Below are 19,681 nucleotides of genomic sequence, written 5' to 3' on the forward strand. Positions count from 1 at the left end.
CTCCAGTTTTTCAAGACAGGGTTTCTTTGCTGTTCAGGAACTAGCTCTGTAGACAGGCTGGTCTGGAACTCACAGAAATCCACCTGCCTCTGCCTCTTGAGTGTTGGCATTAAAGGCGTGTGTTGCCACCATCTGGTGATCTTAGGCTTCTTTAAATGAGATCTGTTCAGAGTGTCATTTTGTGAGTTTTATTTTGAAGCAGGTCTCAATGTGTAGCACTGGTAGGCTTGAACTTGCTATATAAAACAGGCTGGACAGAGATCTACCTGCCTCTGCTTCTCAAGTGGCTGGGATTAAAGGTGTGTGCCACCATGTCTCACTTTAGTAGTTGTTGTTTTGCAGTTTTATTTACATTTGCAACCCGCCCCTCTTTCAGATCAGTGAATAGTCTCTGGGAACATCATATTTAAACTGCTGGATGATAGAGGACTTTTAAGCTTTAAAAAATACTTCCACACACACTATCTTTTTGAAATTTGCATGTGTTTATTTCATAAATACATGGAGTAGTAAAGAGAAGGACTTGTCTGATGTCATCTATTGCTGGCCAACTTGTCTCTGCCTAATACTCAGTTACTTGGTAGCAAATGTGATCTGTCTGATGCTGGAGTGTTTCTCCCCCCCACCCCCACCCCCCAGTTCCTGTTTTTTGGTTAGTGAAGGAAGAAAATGCTGAGAGAGGTCTAAAACCAAAGAGGCTCTGCCATCTTGGCTTCTTTCATTTCTGTTAATTTTGCTACATAGAATTTTCTGGAGAGGGTGGGAGGAGTAAGGATTGAACCCATGGCCCCGCCATGCTGGGCAAATACTCTACCAGTGAGTTACATCTGCAGCCTTTGCTGGATGCAGCCTTCAATGCATGCAGCTCTTCTGTCTCCAAACTTTGTGAATAAGTAAGTAAATCCAGCTCTTAGGGAACAACTTACTGCAAGGTGTCAGGATTTCTTTTCTCTTAATACACTGGACTGTTAAAAGGTATGCTTGATTGTGAATGTGATGTCAGATTTTGCTGTATAGTTAGGAATAGAACCCTAAAAACACCCAGTGCCACGTTATTCATCCTATTAATCATACTAGAACGAGTTGATAATCAGTGTATTTGTGGCTCATGGGAAAGAAGTCCCATAGCAGTTTTGAAGAACTTACCCTGTAAAATTTATTTTCATAAAATAGTATTCATTGCCTTGAACTCACATTCTTCTACTTTTTGAAACATTAAGATAGTACACTCAAGTTAGGACAAATTCAAAAGTGTTGACAGTCTTGGCAAAGGGGCATGGGATCACTGAGTAGCAGGTACTCTGAGATAGTGTCAGTGGCTCTCCTGCACCCTCTGGTTCTGAAAGGTAGAAGGCAGAGCTGCTGCCACAACCTAGGCAGAGGGCTGGTCTAGAGAGGGTTGTTTTCAGAGGAGCCACTGATGATGGGACCACACAGGGAGGGAGCCTGTGTCCTCAACCCCTGACCTCCTTCCCTCCCTCTCCTTGATCTTGGGCTAGAGCTCTTCAGCATCTCAAACCACTCAGCAGGCCATCCACTCTGGGCAGCTTTCCTGAAGGGCAGATCACAGGCTGATTTTTGTAGTCAGCTATTTTTTTTTGTTATTGCTGATGGCATAGCTCAGATATGGGAGATTTAGAAATGCTTTTTGTCCTTTCACTTTTACCAGTAACTCTCTTCTCACAAACACACTGATCAGTTTAAAACAATTATGTGAGCCAGCCAAACCTCCACCAATTTGCTTGAATACAGGTGGGATTTCTTTTTTTTAAGTAAACTAAAACTAAACTCCTTTGTCCTGTCTAAAGATTGCTTCAGACTGAATGGTGCTGGCCTTGTCAGTGTTTACACTGAATGCCGCCTCCTCAGCCATAGTGAGAACATGCCATTTTCTACATCTTTTCCCTTTTCCTTTGGCCAGGGCTATCGATGCTTTTGACAAACACACACTTTGAATTTGGTGCAAACTGGTTTGGGCACCTGTGCCTAACTCACCCAGCTTCATCTGCTGTTCCTAGAGAGAGCTGAGACTGCCAGGGTATCAGAGAATTGAGTATTGGCTATTTTAAGTTTTTTCATTTTTTTAGTGTTGTGTATTTGATATGCAAGTGGGCGGGCCAGTGCTGTGGTGCACTCTGTGGTACACACTCTATGGTGCATGTGGAGGTCAGACACCACTTTGTGGAGCTGGTTCTCTCTGTCTACCTTTACATTGGTTCTGGGGCTTAAACTCTGGTCATCAGGCATTTGTAGCAAGTGTTTTATTGGCTAAGCCATCTTGGCAGCCCAGTGTTTCAAAAACTACTCAGTGTGGTGTAATTTACTTTTATTTGTGTATTTCTATTTGAAATACTTAGATATCACATTGGATATTGAAATATATATATACATACATACATACATATGCATATGTATGTGTATATATACATATGTGTGTATATGTGTGTGTGTGAAAAAAAACTATAAATTAGATTATTCTTAGTAAGGGTACTATCAAAACATTATCCTGTTACTGAATTGGGACTTAAACTTATGTGTTGTTTGTCTTTGCTTTGTGCATGTGAAAATTTTTCCCATGTTGTTAATAATTTCTTACACTGTGTACAAGTCCGAGTAGTAGTGATGAGTTTGTCTCTCTTGACTGAGATCATCTTCCCCCTGCAGGGTGACTGCTTGTGTGCTTTGACTATTGTGTAGCTCTTATCTTCAGCACCATGAGGGGAGCTTGTTCCTTTCTTTTGTAAACATACTTTAGCTGTCAGCTTTCTGCTTTTTGTCTGTACATTTTTGGGCTTGTGCTTATTCTATATTAACATCTATTCCAAATTAAGTCTCTGGGAAAATAAAACTATTAATAACTTCAGAAACTGTCTTCAGTCCTTTGCCAGCCAAAGGGCTGCTTAATGAGAACTGCGTGTCAGTACCTAAGCTATTGAAAATGCTTGAAAGAATTTAGAGGCTTCAATGTTGACAACTTAGAAGAGAAATTTTCTGTGGATTGGTGTTTTGCAAAATACAGGTATAATTTGAACAGCTGTCAGCTAGCATAGCAGTAGGCCAGCAGGTGGTTCCTGAGGGCTGGGCTTGCTCCCCGGAAACATTCTGTCTTCTGTATCTTCAGCATGCCTAACTGACTCATTTTTCAGTCTTCCCTGTTAACTCTTTGAATCGTTTGCAGATTATTATTGTATCCTTTAAATGTTATTTCTATAGTTCTTTGCAAATTCAACCTGATTCCTGAAGAGGAATCCTTTAATAATGTGTTCCACTCTTGGAATTAACTTAGGTACTGTCCCTAAGATTTTAAATATGAACATGTTGACATTTTCAATTATTTGAGGTCTGCTTTGCCTTAATTTGTTTCACTTTTGTCCTTCTAACTGTTACATGGGTTATGTTTGCCAGGACTCTGAAGGAGTGGACATCAAGCTGGGTGTGTGTGCTAATGGCCTTCTCATTTACAAAGACAGACTGAGAATCAATCGATTTGCTTGGCCGAAGATCCTGAAAATTTCCTATAAGCGCAGTAATTTCTATATTAAAGTTAGACCAGCAGAGGTAAGCAATGTCTTACACTCTTGGCCAAGCTAACACACTGTCAGTGCTTTCCTTTACTAGTAGGAGAGATTAAAGAATTCTTGGCATTAAAATGCTGTAAAAAGAAAGTCTTATTTGTTCTTCTATGGTATTCAAGCCAGGGTTCTTGATGATAACTTACATACAAGCATTCTTATTGCTAATGTATACAACCACAAGATGTTTCACAAAATTAATCTTTTTGTGAACCCCCCCCCACTTCTATCCCCTCACACACAGTGGGAGCTCATTGTTTTCTGTTGACTCAGTTCCACGATGGAATGTGTTTTAGTGGCACTGAGTAGTCAGTTTATGCGGGTAATTAATACTTGCTTTTCATAGAAACAGTATCACAACTGACTATAGATAGACTAAATGTTAGTCTAACAGAAATGCCTAAATCTGCTTACAGTAAGTAGCATGTAGCCAGTGCTTAAGGAACAGGCTGATTTGTTTCATGGATTTATTCCAGCTGGAACAGTTTGAGAGCACCATTGGATTCAAACTGCTAAACCATCGGGCAGCTAAAAGGCTATGGAAAGTCTGTGTGGAGCATCACACTTTCTACAGGTAATTAAACAGTCTCATGGACTTGCCATTGGTACCCTGTCCAGGACAGGTGCAATGGATAGTCTAGCAGGTGTATCCAGTCCCTGCCTCATATTTCTTGCTCCCCTGGAGGCTGTGTTTCATGCTGGTTGCTTCTGTCGTCTGAGGCCATGCTTCTGTCTGCTCTCTGCTTGTCATTGTCTCTTCTCCCACCACCCTCATGCTGACCCCACCCCCCTACCCCCGCCATCCTTTCTGTCATCACTTATAATTCAGACTTTGTTCTTACCAGCTCTCCTGGACTTAACGTCTTGCTCACATAGCTTGAGCCCTGCCGTTGCTCCCTTGGTTGTTTCATGAAGAACATCTAAAGTTCCTCGAGCCCCGCCTTGTTGTCCTACTAGCATACCGACTTCGCAGTGTGCTGTTGCTGGGTCAGTCTGATGTCACCCTGGTGATCACTTCTGCGCCTGTGCTGTCACATGGCAGTGACAGTAGCAGTCCTGTGAGACTGAATCGGTAGCACAGCCAGGCCTTTCACCTGCCTTGTCATCTCAAGTGTTCATGATCTTCTAGAGCCTTCCATACCACCAGGATTGCTCTAGGTGCAGTGCATTCACTGTGGGACCAGGGGAGGGGGGAGTCTCAAGCACTCACGTTTCATTTATCCCCTTTCCCTCCTAGTGTGTTAGTGCTTCATCTCATCACCTCCAGGGAGTGGATAAGCATTGCCTCGCTTTGTTATTTCACCCCCCCCCAAAAAAAAAAAGGATTCTGCTTGGTAAATTTACTTTCTGACAGCTGCCTCTGACTTCTTTGGCTAGTTATACACCCATGCCTTCCTTAAAAATCCAAGCCCCAAACAAAACTCTCCAAGAGCCCCTATGCTTCTTCCAATCTCAGCACTTAGGAAATAGAGGCAGGGTGTCTCTGTGAGTTCAAGACTAGCCTTGTCTACATAGCGAGCTCAAAGCTAGCCAAAGTTTCGTAGTGAGTCAGTGAGACCCTGTCTCAAACAACAGAGCAACAATACCCCCCACTCCCCAGTTTCCATTGTCCCAAGCTGTGGCTTGTGTTCTGTCTCCCTTCTAAAGCTTTTCTTTAGAGGTGTGTGTTTCACAAGTGCTTTGATTACTTTCATCTCCTGTTTTTGTCACTGGTTTATAAAGCCGCACAGGTTGAAGTGTTTTCTCTAGACTTACGACTGAATGCTTTTGCACACACTAGCTATGCAATGAATATGTTATTCGGCCTCTGCCTCACGCTCATCATATCCCAGTGTGCTGCCAGTAAAGGGTTCCTTTGTTTCCTTATGGGTTATTTTCAAAATTAAATGAGATCTTACCTATGAAGCAGACATAAGCTATTTCTGGTGTATAATCATGTTTATCATCGTCATTGACACTACCACTATTTTTCTTTAAATAGAAGACAAACTGTAGCTATTATAAATGGCTGGTTCTTACAGTGAAACAAAATACTCATCTTCTAGACTAATCACTAATTTTAGAGACATGCAATTCAACGTATATTTGAATCTGCCTAACTCAGTTATACTAGCCATGGAAGTCCTTGAAAATTTTATAATGTTTCTTGGTAACCAGAACAGATTTTTCCTGAAGAAGCTTGGGCCTTCTTCATATATGGCTAAATATCTCCTGTCATGTAGGTCTTAACTTATAGCAGGTTTGCTGTCAACAATGGCACCAATAGCAAGGATGCTGTTGGAAATAACAGGTGCTAGGGATTCCTTGGATGTTTTGGTTGCTTCATACTGCAGGAAGTGGCTACTTCAGAGGGCCTCTGAGTGGGTGCCTCTAAAGGCAAGGAGCAGCCAGACACCTGAGCCGAGGTGGGACCCGATGGCTCACTGTCTTCGATGCCTGTGTTCCTTCTCATGTGCCTTTCAGGGGTTTCTGTGATGTGCTAGTCCTACAGAGCTCACCTAAAAGTACACCATCTTGCTCCTGAAGACTTGTGATAATGCTTAACATTAACCATTAACAGTGGTCAGTCTTATGTGACGCTTCCAGAGCTATATAAAACAATGTATTTAGTGTGGAAAGGGAAAATCCTAATGTGTCTGTAGAATAATTTAAGTCAGACCGGTGGATTTTACTGTTGCTTTTTTATTATGAAGTATGCAAGTTATTTCTTTATAAAATTGCCAGGCCTGCAGATTGAAGCTATTACAAATAAACAAATGACCAATCAGATAACGTTAGCAGAACACGAATGTGATAATGAAAGTGCTAGTTGCATTAGAGAGCTTGCACTGTTTTAAGTGCTGTACAAGGCTTATTTTAATCTTTCCAACTTAAGCTATAATTGCTATTGGCTCTTCTTTGTATCTGGTGGAGATGGGGTTTAAGCCCAGGTAATGATGGACCCTAGTTTCCACGAGTGTGCTTACTGTGCTGTGCTACCCACCTGTCTGCAGGAAGCCGCCTTCTGCGTGCCTCTCAGCTTTGTTCTGTAGGGCTGAGAGAAATGCTAGGTCCTTAGGGCTGGACATTGACTTGTCAGCTATATTACAGGGAGCTCTGTGGATACCTATGTGCCACTCATGATTAACTTTAGTCATTTATATGTAGGCTTTTAAAAAACACTCTATTTCTCATAGATAGACATCAGTGGTATTTGATTTTTAATAGGATTTTACAAAATTTAAAACAGTATTTTACTACTTAAACAGTCAAATGTATAAAAGTTGAATCCATTTTTGACAGACCATTAATTAGATCATTTTGCTCAAGGCTTTTATTGTTCTGTGAAAATTCCTTTTGTAGTTTTCATATTATTAAAGCTAACATGATGTCTTGTAGTTCACTATTTTGATAGTTATTTTTATGAAGACACAGTTCTTATTGCAGTCTGCTGTGTAAAATAAAATCAGAGTAAAAAAAAATAATTAAGTGATCAAATTAAAGTATGTTGTGCCTTGGCCTGCATTTTTATCCCTCCCTCCCTCCCTTCATTCCTTTCTTCCTTTCTCCTCCCTCCCTCCCTCCCTCCCTCCCTCCCTCCCTCCCTCCCTTCCTTCATTCTTTTCCTTCCTTTCTTCCCAGGGTTGTAGACCAAGTTGGCTTTGAAATTCATAGAGGTCCGCCTGCCTCTGCCTCCTGAGTGCTAGGATTAAAGTCATGGGCTGACACTGTCCAGCTTTTGCCTGCATTTTTAGAAGATTATTTTATATTCTGATTTCAGGTACCAAAAAATTATCTTAGAAAAAACTTCCAGTGCTTAATCTTTTTTGTTTTGATATTAATTTCTATTTAATTACTTCAAACTTTGTCATAGGAAAACAACCCGTAAGCTAATGCTTTAGGTTACCAATTAGATAAGAAAGGATTTCATCCCATTTGAAATTAAATAAGGAAAACCATTTTTCCCTTTAATTTGTACTATATACTTACTCTTCAAATGTTTTCCTTGTATGTTTTGAATTTACATATTTTTGTGTAGTATCTCATGCAAAAATGCTTCAGTGAACAATTATTCTGATACATACTTAACTGGCTGATAGTCACCTTAACAGAAAATTATGGAGAAGAAATTTGATTGTGTGTATGGAGTTCCTCTCATTGGACATGGATAGTAAATATCTTCTCAGACTGTGTTAATGAGAAAAGTTACCTGTTGAGTTGGGCGGAGGGCCAGAGAAAAACCACATTCATTCAGAAGTGCATTCTACAGGCTGTGTTGTTGTGTGGGTTACTCACCCAGCACTTCAGGAGTCACTCTAGCAATGGGCCAGAGCCACAGGGCTTGCAACAGTTTCTCTTTGTTAAATCTCAACACACAGAGCCCACGAGAAATTTACTCCTCAAGGCTACATCCCTGTGAGACCAGGAAGGAAGACACCAAGTAGATGGGGACAGGGAAGGGCAGGAAGACTGACTGTCACTTGAGTTCATGGTTTGAGGCAAGTCCAGGCAACATAGGGAAACCCTCAAACAAAACAAAGCAGGAAACCCATTAAGACGGGCATTTGAATCTATCTGGACTTTACAGAGTGTAAAAAGGTGACAGTAGGCAGCAAGCAAGCACCCACAGTGCATAAGCCTCGCATAGGTCCTTACGGTGTTACAGAAAGTAAAGTAGTAATTGGAATGCTGGGAAAACACTTCTGAAAGATTTTAACATTGTCTCCTGAAGAATGAAATGTTTCTGAATTGTTTTAAATTTATTTTGTAAAAGAAACAGAAAATGAATTAAAATTTTAAGGTGGTATATCTCTAAAATACACAGTATTTAAGTTTTCCTCATAGCTCCATAAGACAGACATCCTCTAAGTAACTTCAGAATTTTCTTTGGGGATTGCTTTTTCAGTTATCTGCACGTGCTTCTGCATCTCAGTGGTCTTTAAAGTTCTTCTTCCTTCACTGGTGTCTGAGAGTGGACTTCATTAATAGACAAGAAAGGTCAATGTGATTTGCCAGAGAGTATGTTTCCAACAGTGACTGCACAGACAAGCTTGTCAGCCACCTTCCCTCCTATTTCTGTAGGTGACTGCTTTCCTGCAAAGCAGTTTGAGTCTTGCAGCATTGCTAGCTAAAGAAACCTACCATGTTCAGCCCATCAGAAGATAGTCCAAGGTGAATAAGCAGTCATCAGAGTGAATGTTCTCAGAACCATCGTAATATACTGTTGTGTGTGTCTCTCGAATTTATAGGAAGAAAATGGGATGCTTTGTATACACTTGACCACATGAATAGGTTTGGGCCAAGAAGGCATGATGTGTATTAGTTCATTTATTATACAGTGCTGATGGAGTGTTTTTAATGGATGAATACTATTTAGAGACTTTTCAGTTAAAGGAGGATTGCTTTTCATGATTATCACATCTACTGTGCCTTGACTTAGAACTCATTGTTCACTAAACAGAGACTGTAAAAAATTACACGGAAGATCTAGAAATACTTGGAATGACTTTAGAAAAATCTTGTAAAATGACTTTTCCTTAGGAAATGATTGGAATCTCCATATTCTTGAGCTGTCAATGAAAGTCTTAATAATAAATCATAAGCTCTCTGAGACTATATTTTTGTTAAGATTTTTTTCAACTCCTAATTAAACAATGGCAATAATTTCAGTTGTATCAAAAAAGATTGGCTTCCTTATTGAAAGTATGCTCTTACATAAATCTGTAAGTTATTTGTGATCAATTCATGCATTTGTTTGAATTCATGCTTTATGAACCAAAGGTTTACACAGTAGAATTAATGTTGGCAAATAAGAATATTAGTCATCTCTGTGGATTACTGTGTAAGTTCTGTTCTTCAGGGAAGAATTACTTCATTGAACAGATTCTTGAGTTAGATGGGGGGTTTTCCCCCCTACCAGAAAGAGGCATAAATATTAACAATTGCTAATGGTAATGGGCCTTTTACTCGGCACTTAAAGCTAGCAGCACAAATTCAGACATATGTGTTTACATAAATGATTTACACTAACTCAAATAAATACTCTTGATACACACTCAGAACAGCTACTCTTTTGGTTGGGTTAGGAAAAAAAAGAACCATGAACACATCACTGTTATAAAACGACACAGGACCTGGTATAGTGTTGCTCTATAATCCAGCACTTAGGATGATCAGGTAGGTGGGTGAATTGAAGTCCAGCCTGGTTTGCCCAGGGAGTTTGAGGCCAGCTAGGGCTATATAGTCAGACCTTGTCTCAAAAAAAAAAAAACAAAAAAAAAAACTAGATAGATAGGAAGGATAGGAAGGATGTTTTTATTAAAGCATATGTAGCATCATTGTTGCTGCTGCTATTGCTATTATTTTGATACTTTGAGACAGTTTCTTTATGTAAGTTTTGTAGCCTGTCCTGGATCTTGCTCTATAGACCAGGCTATTCTCAAACTCATGAAGACCCACCTGTGTCTGCCTCATGAGTGCTGGGATTAAAGGTGGGCACTACCGTGGTCCAGCTTTTCCACTGGTTTTGACTAATCATATTTAAAATGAGATCTTAAAATACATACTTTTTTATTTACCTGAACCTTTCTCTCCCCTTTCCCCCCTTTGTAGGCTTGTGTCTCCAGAGCAGCCACCAAAGGCCAAGTTCTTAACCTTGGGGTCCAAATTCCGCTACAGTGGACGCACCCAGGCACAGACCCGTCAAGCAAGCACCCTCATAGATAGGCCAGCACCACACTTTGAGCGTGCCTCTAGTAAACGTGTCTCCAGGAGCCTAGATGGAGGTAAACACATTTATAATTTTGGATTCTATTCATCTTTTCTCGTCCATTGGGGTCAGAAAGTGATAACTAGTTAATAAGACTGCCAGACATCCTCTAGAGGGTTAGACAGTTACCCCCAAATCAGGAAAATGTTGTTACTCTCTGAGTAAACTAATTTTGTATTCATGTTTTCACTTTTGCTACATATTTTCCCATAGTGTGTATTTTTATTTATGATTATAAGCTGTTGGATAAACATGTTTCTCTTGATTTTATTTGATTATGCTCTCTAATGTGGCTTAATTTCTTTTTCTTTTCCTCTTTTTTTATTTTTTTGTTTTGTTTGTTTGTTTTAGTTTTGGAGACAGTTTCTCTGTTGCTTTGGATGCTGTCCTGGAACTAGCTCTAGTAGACTAGGCTGGTCTTGAACTCACAGAGATCCACTAGCCTCTGTCACCCCGAGTGCTGGCATTAAAGGCGTGTGCCACCACTGCCCATCGTCTTAGTTTCTTTTACATATTAATTGCTAACAATTCTAAGGGATTTGGGGGGTAAGTTTGTATATGAGTTGTTTTTTGGTTCTTTATTTTTTTTGGTTTTTTGAGACAGGGTTTTTCTGTGTAGCCTTGGCTGTATTGAAACTTAGCTTTATAGACCAGGCTGACCTCAAACTCACAGAGATCCTCCTTCCTCTGCCTCCCGAGTGCTGGGGTTAAAGGCATGCGCCACCACTGTGCAGCTGCATATGAATCTTATTTCAAATAATTGTAAGACAGTTCTCTTGGATTTGAAGGAATGCTTTCAGAAGTTTACCAAACTTCCAGCATACAAGAAACCATGAGAGGCTTCAAAGAGTTGATTTTAAATACAGTCTTAACAACAACAACAAAAGAAATACAACATACTTATTTGTCTGGGAAGAGATTATAAATGTTAGTGTTTTTCTGTTAGAGTTCAGATGAGCTATGTATTTGTAATTTTATGACCATGCTCTCAATGCACAAAACAGGTGCAGTTACACATGGCTGTTTTCCAGGGTTTGTTGGTGGCTGTTGATGTATGTGGTTGTTAACTCTGGAGAGTCTTCCATATAGTTTTAAGTAACCACTGGAAAAATATGTGCTTTAAGCAAACGGATGTCCTGTTTCCTGATGTGACTGTTTAAGTTTAGTGAATTAACAGTGTCAGTTAGCAGCTGAGCACAGATCTGAAAAACATGCCCATTCGAGTAAGTACCTGTCAAGTCTGCTCTTGCCACTGCGTTGGAGAGATGCTGTCGCTGTTATGCTCCAAGAGGAGCCACTGCCTTCTGGGCACTGTCTTCAGCTTTTACTCTAAGATGTGAGGCTGTATAGCTCTCATCTTGTGAGTATTAAAGTTAATGAAGAACGTTCCGCCAGGGCATCTTTGGGAAACCCACCATCTTGATTTGAGTAGTTATTGCAGAGGCTTCTCCAAAATTGTGTCTGAAAACAGTTTTCACGGGGGAAAGGAACAAGCATGGTACCAGCATTTCCCCTTTGTGTTTTGGACACTGTAATTCATCAGATGGGCAAGTCATCAAAAGGTTGACTGTGTTGCTGTGAAAAATAGGAGGCTTTCCATGCCTGTGACTGGATGGCCGGTTAGGGCCTATGTTCTTTTCCCCCAGCAAAGCACTCTGTAGCCCAGTTACAGGGATTACTTTCACCATTTTTACCAGCACGCCTTTAGTATTGCTAACAAAGGTTGTGTTTCCTTATTTTTTAAATTTACTTTTAAAAGTTAGGCTTGAAGAATTTAAATAAGTAATCTTCCCTTTAAAGTTTAGAAGAATGGTTTAGTGATAGCACAAAAGGCACCATTCAATGAACAGCAGTTGTAGACCAGTGAGCCTCCTCTGAAGTTAGGAAATGGAACCAAGGCGGCTGACATGGTCACTGTGGAGAATTAACAAGCACCCGCCGCTGGGAAGTGGGGGTGACAAGTGACCTTCCTGGAAGTGTAAAAAGGAGTAGACAGGGATGCCGTGTTAAGTACAGTCATAGGGAAGGAAAGCCTCCCTTACGAAGACCCTCAGGGACCCAGAAGGATGGAAGGGAGGCAGCCACGAGAAGAGAGAACGTGGACCATCCCCGGCACTGGAAGCCACAGGGCAGGGTCCGCCGTGTGTGGACCATTGAGGGCTTAGTGTTCTGTGAGGGCACAAGAGCATCGTGTTAGCTTTGAAGAGTCATTTGGGAAGATGAAGACAGGAAATGGGCAGACTAGCTCAGAGTGGCTTACATGACAGTGGCTGCGGTGGTCTTTACCTTGGTTTGGGAGTAAGCCAGTTGGTTTCTTCACATTAGACTGAGGATGTGTTTAAAAGTGTGCAGTCAACATTTTGTTAGCTTGTTTTTGTGAATTTTAATTTTATATTGAATCCTATTTCAGCATCAGGATATTTGAACTATCTTTAGGTCACATTTTCTCACTTTGTAGTAATTTGTGCTTTTAATGGGTGCCTAAAATTATATAATAAGTCAAATTATATGTATAATTATATACTTCTATATAAGAAAATTAGTAAAATCTTACCAAAAATTAAAAAAAAACAAAAACAAAAACAAAAACCAGCCCGGGGAAATAAGCAGGTATAATGCAAGAGTGAGCTCATTTTAATGCGAATCTTGAAAAGTAAGTTTTTGTGGATTAGAAAAGTCTCAAAGGGTGAAGTGGTATAGAAATATATAGAGGCTTAAAAACAAACAAACAAACAAATAAAAACATGTTTAGAAACATAGCCATTTGACTTGCTGGTTGTAAGAGGTGATGCTCTATAATTAGAGGTTCCTGGCTGAAGCAAATAGGTACAAGCAGACTATCATTTGGTAACGCAAATAGGCTGGGGAGGAAGCATATTGCAGTGTGCAGGGCAGGGTGTAGATTATTAGGTATGTTTTGAACAAAGATTGAAAGTACCCGTACCTTAACTGATGGGTTACACATTCCTCTCTCCGAAGGCTTCAGGCTCTATGGCTTTTTGTTTACTAGAGTTTATTTTGGTATATGGAATAAAAGCAAAGCACCACAGGGTGTCTGTCTATAAAGCACTTTTAGTAGGAGGAAAAGACCTGGGGGAGTTTCATTGTTCAGGAGCTTCTGTTAGAGATACTTGTCACTAGGCCAGCAGACTCTTGAGTTGATCCAACACTATGACAAAAACCTTTGAATAATAGGAAGGCAATGCACAGGCCAACTTTTGGGAGCATCTAGGGTACTGGACACCAGAGTCTGGTTGAAATATTTGGAAGTGTCAGAAAAATGAAAATATTAGATAGGTAAATTGTTCAATCTCTGGTCTTTTAGTATACAAATGAAGGTTAATTTGCATGGAATTTCTTAAAGCCCAATGAAACAAATTATTTTGATAATTAGTTAATTATTTGTTTGAAAAGATAGATTTAGGAGTGATCAGTCAAGCCAGATAGATTATGGTTACATTGTAACTCTGCTGGAATGTTGAAGTTGGGCCAAGAGCTCCTCCTACTGGTCAATTCCAGGGTGAGCCACAGGCTCAAAAATCCAATTTGCTGGATAGGTAGTTTTTTAAAACCCAGATTGTCTTTAAACAATTTATTTTTAAAACTGTTGATATTTTCAAAGTTCAAACTATCTTCTAGCTACTTACATGTGACCTGTTTGTTTAAGGGGTTATGTTCTTTAAAGTTTGACTGTTCACAGGGCGAGGTATTCACAAGTATTTCAACTTACCTTCTGATTGATTAGCTCCGATTGGTGTTGTGGACCAAAGTCTTATGAAGGACTTTCCTGGCCCTCCTGGAGAGGGTTCAGCACATGGCCCTGCAGCTGCCAGCTATACCGCCATACAAGATGGTGATAGCCGAAGGGATGTCAGAAGCCCAGCACAATCAGCAGCCCTGCTCGCCGAGGGAAAGGTATGGCACATTAGCACTGGTGCTCCTGGGAAAGGGGTACTTAGATGGAGGCTATATTTTGTGTGTCAGACTCAGAAATTTATTACCATTATCTAACCTATGCTGGTTTAATTTCCCAGCTTTCAAGTGTGTGTAGGCTGCTGCCGATTTGAACAGTGACTTTTAATCTTGCTTTGATTATTTTTAGAGTAAAATATTTCAGTGTAAATTATACTAATATAAGAAAGCAGTGCACTGGAGTTCCCTGTTTTCTTAGTTTATTATTAGTTGATTCACCAGTGAAAAGAGCCATTGGTTTGAAATTTGTGTATTTTGTTACTAGTCAATTTTAAATGTCTTGGGGACATTTATTATGTTTTCTTAATCTTTACATGACTTAAGTAATTTTTATGAAAAAATACCCATTAATTCATAGCTGTGGACAGTGAATGCAGGATTGGTTGCTGTCGTGAATGAAGCAACAAATAAAGATATTCTCAAATCTGTCACTGTTAGTTACTAACATCTCTTCAATTGATTGATAAAGTCACTTGACTGAAGAGCTTTTGAGTTCTTCATGTCTCATTTCCAGACCTGCACAAAGCAATTTTTATATGCAACATTGGAAAAAGTGTACATGTGCACATATGTACACACACACACACACACACACACACACACACACACACACACACGGGATCTCCCTGTTGACGTACAGTGTCTGTTTAATTCTGGCTTTGAGAAATGTAAAGATACACAGAATGAGCTTAGAAAGGAATGGTGGCTGAAGTATGTGCCAGAACAGTAGGGGTTCTTGCACTGACACCCTCTAGTGCCAGCACAGAGGTCTCAGACACATAGCCACAGCAGTGATAGGAAATCATTTGCATGCTGTCATTAAACCAATTTGTGATTGCCATGTTTAAATTTTTTGATTAAAAAGTATTTAAAGATACAATTCATGTCCTATATGATGTTCTTCAAGTGCTAAGTTGTCAGAATCTTTTCAATGCGTAGAGTACCCAAGAAAAAGACTACTGAAGAGAAGTAGGCTTAGTATTTCAAAATAGTTCTGTTCTGCTTTTCCTACTTAATTTGACATATGTAATAATGAAACAAATTTTTTGGACAACAAAAGTTCTTGTATTATAAAATTCTAAAGAAAATCTTTCTTGTTTTTAGTAAATGAGTAGTTATAGGAGCTTTTTGCTAGTATTTTTATTATATGTGTCAGCCACTAGATTTGAGTAACATTAGTTAGAAACTCATAGTCATTAATATGTATAAAAGGAATCCAGTTCTCCTTAAAATCGGATGATTTAGTTAACTTTTTAACCTCTGCTTTTATGAAACCTACTTGGGAGTAAAGTTTTCACTAATGTGTCTTCTTTTCTCTTATGTCCTTCTTGTTCCTTTGGACATGACCATTGTGTGACTCATGCTCAACTCTGGTTACTCTTGAAGCAGACTGTGTGCATGTGCCCTCCATCACCTCTCATTTGCTGTACTCCGTCTTTCTCCCCACACCTCCTGCCAGTCCCTGAAGTGGACGTGCTGTCCGACATTTCGGAGGAAGACCCTTTTGGGGAGGCTGATCAGACCACACTAGACAGCTTTGAGCTGCTTCCCACAGGTGGAACATCAGAGCAGGATGGCCCTGAGGTGGCCACATTGGATTCCGTCTTGGATCCTGTTGTAGCCCCTCTTCAACCTGACTGTTCTTCCACCCATGAGAAGACTCTCAGATCGGCTGACCACACGGATTCTCAATGTGTTTACTTTCCCTTTAACTTTTACAAATACTTTGCCTCTGGCTTGCCTTCCCTTCTTGATGAAGATGGGTATCTTGCTCTCCCTAGCCTCCCCAAGCTCTGGGTGTCCTTTCTTCCTCCTGATGTTCAGCATTACATCCCCATTACATCACCTTCATTCATCCCTTCCCTTATCCTCATCTTTGGGTTGCTTCTCTCGGCTTCTCAGTCGGTATCTGTTTCTCTTACCTTTTCACTTCCTCTGGCTCTAGTCCTCTGCTATCTGGAGGGGAAAGCCACCGCTTTTCACGTTTTTTATGACTGTGATTTGAATGATAAGCCAGAGGAAGAGGAAGCAGTGGCCAACACACCTCCATAAAGTACAGCTTTTGAAGCCCACCAACTGTCCCTTGATATGTCCCCTTTCCAATTGAGTCTAAACCTGTGCATTAATTTTACTGACTACCCTCAAAATAGTATGTACACATTTACACACACACACACACACACACACACACACACGGTAAGTGTACATACTTCTCTGCTTTACTATCCTAAGTCTAGGCACACACATTCTAAATTGAGAATAAACTGGTAAGATTATTGTATAACTATCTTAGCTCATATGAGATTGTTAAGGAGTGTGTGAGCTGGAAATCTGTGCTGGCCTTAAGCATGTATCTTGGCTCTGTTCTGAAGATAAATGTTAGTGCTATTCCTTAAGCATGGAACTTTATGTTTTGAAACAAACCATAGAATGGTTTGGACATAAGTGTAATTGACTTGTATCAGTAGAACTTAGTGTTACTAATCTTGAACAAAACCCAGGCTTGTACTTGGACTTAGGAGCCCGAGTCTGTAAATGTCCTGTTGTTTCTAAGCCTAATCTCAGAAACTCCATGATGTACTTTCAGAATTTGGGGACAAGAGAGATGAACAGCGTTATCATCTTTCTTCTATCCTGAATCATGCAATTATATAAGTCATTATCAGGCATTTTATAAGAAAGATGATACTCTATTATTTAACGAAAAATGTATGAAAAGTGAAACATTTGACTTTGAGAAATTAGACTGTATATGAAAGGTTGGGCTTCTTGCTTTTTTTTTTATTTAAAATGAGGTGTCTGAGACCTTTTCCATCTGTGTAAGACAGCTGTTTGAAGTGTTCTACCTCTGCACCACAAGGAAGTCAGTCTTAACATGTGTAGTCTATTTTTAATTATTTTACTCAAGGTGTTTGGCAATTAAGTGTCTTGTATTTTAGGGATTCTATCAACACAGATGAATAACAGAGCAAACACAAAAATATGAATGGATCAAGTATACACTGTAGGAGAAACTGTAACTCTTTACATTTGCTTGAGAAATACCAAAGATCAAGCTTTTAGTGAATTAAGTATTGAACATGGCATTGGAGGCTGATCATTCACAGAGCTCTGCCACATTTTTCACCTGTGAGGCAAAGGTGTGGGTGTGGGGACTCACAGTCTACCCTGATTGGCTACAAACAAGGCCCTTTGAACTCTTCTTGGCACTGTTGTGCCAGCATAGGAGAGGGGCCCGTGGGTGCGTTACCCTGGGAAGGGGATTTTCCTTTCATGCCTGTATTTTTGTTTTTACCGTTAGTGTCCTGTTACTAACATTTACTCAGTATTTCTTAGTCTTAAGCCTTTGAATTAATTCTTTGGGGTCATTAAATACTGGGAAATGTCCAACTTCAGAATACTATTGTATAAAAATTTTATGGAAAAAAATGGCTGTATTTTAAACATTATTTAGAAATACCCACTTTAATATGATAAAAGCTAATGAGCTAATTTTACCCCAAGCAAACCTATATTGAAAAACTGATGGGACAGTGTATAATGATGGAAGATTTGTAACCGACTTAAAAGCTGAAGACAAATTTGCTATCTCTGTACATTGTCCCATTGCTACTTGGCCTTTGCCATCTTTGCACTCTCATATTCATATTCCTGCTTTTGAGAGAGAGAGAGAGAGAGGAGAGAGAGAGAGAGGAGAGAGAAAATTCCTAAAAGTAGAGCACAGTCTAGGGGCTGAGAGAGAGTGAAGCTTCCATTCTCCATTCCACCCTTGCAAAGATCATGTCCATCATTTGTGCGACACTGTAGGTGAAGAAAGAGCACAGTGACTTAGTAGCATCTCCTGATGCTGGAGTAGAGGTTGGTACTGCTGCTGCACCCTTAAGCTTGGATACAGCATCTTTCTCTGCCTTGCTGGTTGAGCCCCACCAAGGAGCCCCTTCTTTCTGCCTGTGTGCTGTGTGACTTTGCAGGGGAAGATGGAAGACGTGGAAACGGACTTGGAGGAGGTGTCTGTTTTTCCTTATGTTAATAATAAGTGCCTGTTGCCTGCCATTCTTGTTGTTGTGGGACTGGGGTGGGGGTTGGAGAGGTTGGTGGAATGCACTGTCAGGGTTTATCTGAGTTTTGCTTATTATGGCTTTTAAGATTTTTATTCTCTTTTATTTTAAAGTCTTAGATTACAGACCTCTGGGTTGTTTATGGTACTTACTGACACACTTATGTTTATTTGCCTTTTCCCCCTGTGTGTGATTTAATTTCACAGAAAAATACCTTGAGAGTAGAAGGGGATAATATTTATGTCAGACATAGCAATTTAATGTTGGAGGTTTGTATGATATAAGAACCATTGCACTCTGTCCTCTGGCTGCTGTGCTGCTGTGGACGGGAGGTCACGCACAGGCTGGCTGGCCCTTCTCTTCAAGCACAGTGCATGCAATGCATGGGGCTATTGAACTTGGGTGTGCATGCTACAAGTCCAGCTTGGTTCTTAGGTGCTGGAGGTAGGGCTATGTCTGCTGCAAGTTCTCAAAGTGACTGCTGGAGAGAAATGCTCTCTTTATGTAAATCAGGTTTATTCATTACTAAGTAAGCCTGTTTCCCTAATAGGCCACCTTAAAGCTATAGAATCTGAAGTAACATGATCCCGTTTTTAAATATACATTAAACAGAAGAAGTAAAATTTTTATTTGATATTTACTTATTCAGTTTACTCAATCTATGGCTTGCCCCCCCGCCCAGTACAATCCATGTAATAAGGTATGTGACCCATGTAAATACTTGAGAATATGCTAATTGATAAATTTTTTCTGACTAGAAGGAAAGAACACAAGACAGAGAGGGTAGAAGGGAAGGGGGGGGAAGAGGTAGGTAGGTGGGTAGATTAAATAGTCAGATGAATTAGACAGACAGACAGACAGATGAAACTTTGGGAGTTGTAAAGTGTGTTCCCATATAAAAAGGAGGACAGTTCCCCCTTCTCATGCTAAGGCCCTGTGTGCAATGTGTTTACTGGAACCCTGCAGCTCTGGGGAGTCTGACTAATCTGTTACGTTGCTTTTGGCAGCTTTGATAACTGCTAAAGTGTATTTTTGCTTAACTTACTAAGATGCTGTGAAGTGTAATAAGTAACATTGCTGTGAAAAAACACAAGAAATGTGCCTGATCTCAAGCCAGTCATTTCCCCATGCCCTGCAAAGATGCAGGTTACCATTAAGGGTTTGCAACTGGCTATAGTAGCTCATGGTGAACTACTATGCTTGTGCATGATTGTGGACTAGCTAAATTGATGAGCTGCATGACCTGCCTTTGGGAGTGGTACTAAAATCTATAGGCAGCCTGTGATTTTTGAAATGTAAGAAAACATCTAAAAAAAAATCTGTTAATTCCT

General features: G+C 40.1%; 1 protein-coding gene across 29 annotated transcripts in view; it reads left to right on the plus strand.

The window, feature by feature from the left end:
* Epb41l2 (erythrocyte membrane protein band 4.1 like 2) overlaps positions 1–19,681 on the plus strand; it is a 155,883-nt gene that overhangs the window by 111,275 nt on the left and 24,927 nt on the right. For 18 of the 29 annotated variants that reach the window (XM_051175410.1, XM_051175422.1, XM_051175426.1 and 15 more), the window contains 5 exons: positions 3,406–3,558; positions 4,049–4,146; positions 10,164–10,336; positions 14,066–14,235; positions 18,557–18,619. In XM_051175410.1, the coding sequence (XP_051031367.1) occupies positions 3,406–3,558; positions 4,049–4,146; positions 10,164–10,336; positions 14,066–14,235; positions 18,557–18,619 (657 nt within the window). The remainder of the gene's footprint in view (positions 1–3,405; positions 3,559–4,048; positions 4,147–10,163; positions 10,337–14,065; positions 14,236–18,556; positions 18,620–19,681) is intronic. The other 11 variants (XM_051175416.1, XM_051175430.1, XM_051175418.1 and 8 more) reach the window with 1 other exon arrangement.

Source organism: Phodopus roborovskii, unplaced genomic scaffold (assembly GCF_943737965.1).
Source record: "Phodopus roborovskii unplaced genomic scaffold, PHOROB, whole genome shotgun sequence".
NCBI lineage: Eukaryota > Metazoa > Chordata > Mammalia > Rodentia > Cricetidae > Phodopus > Phodopus roborovskii.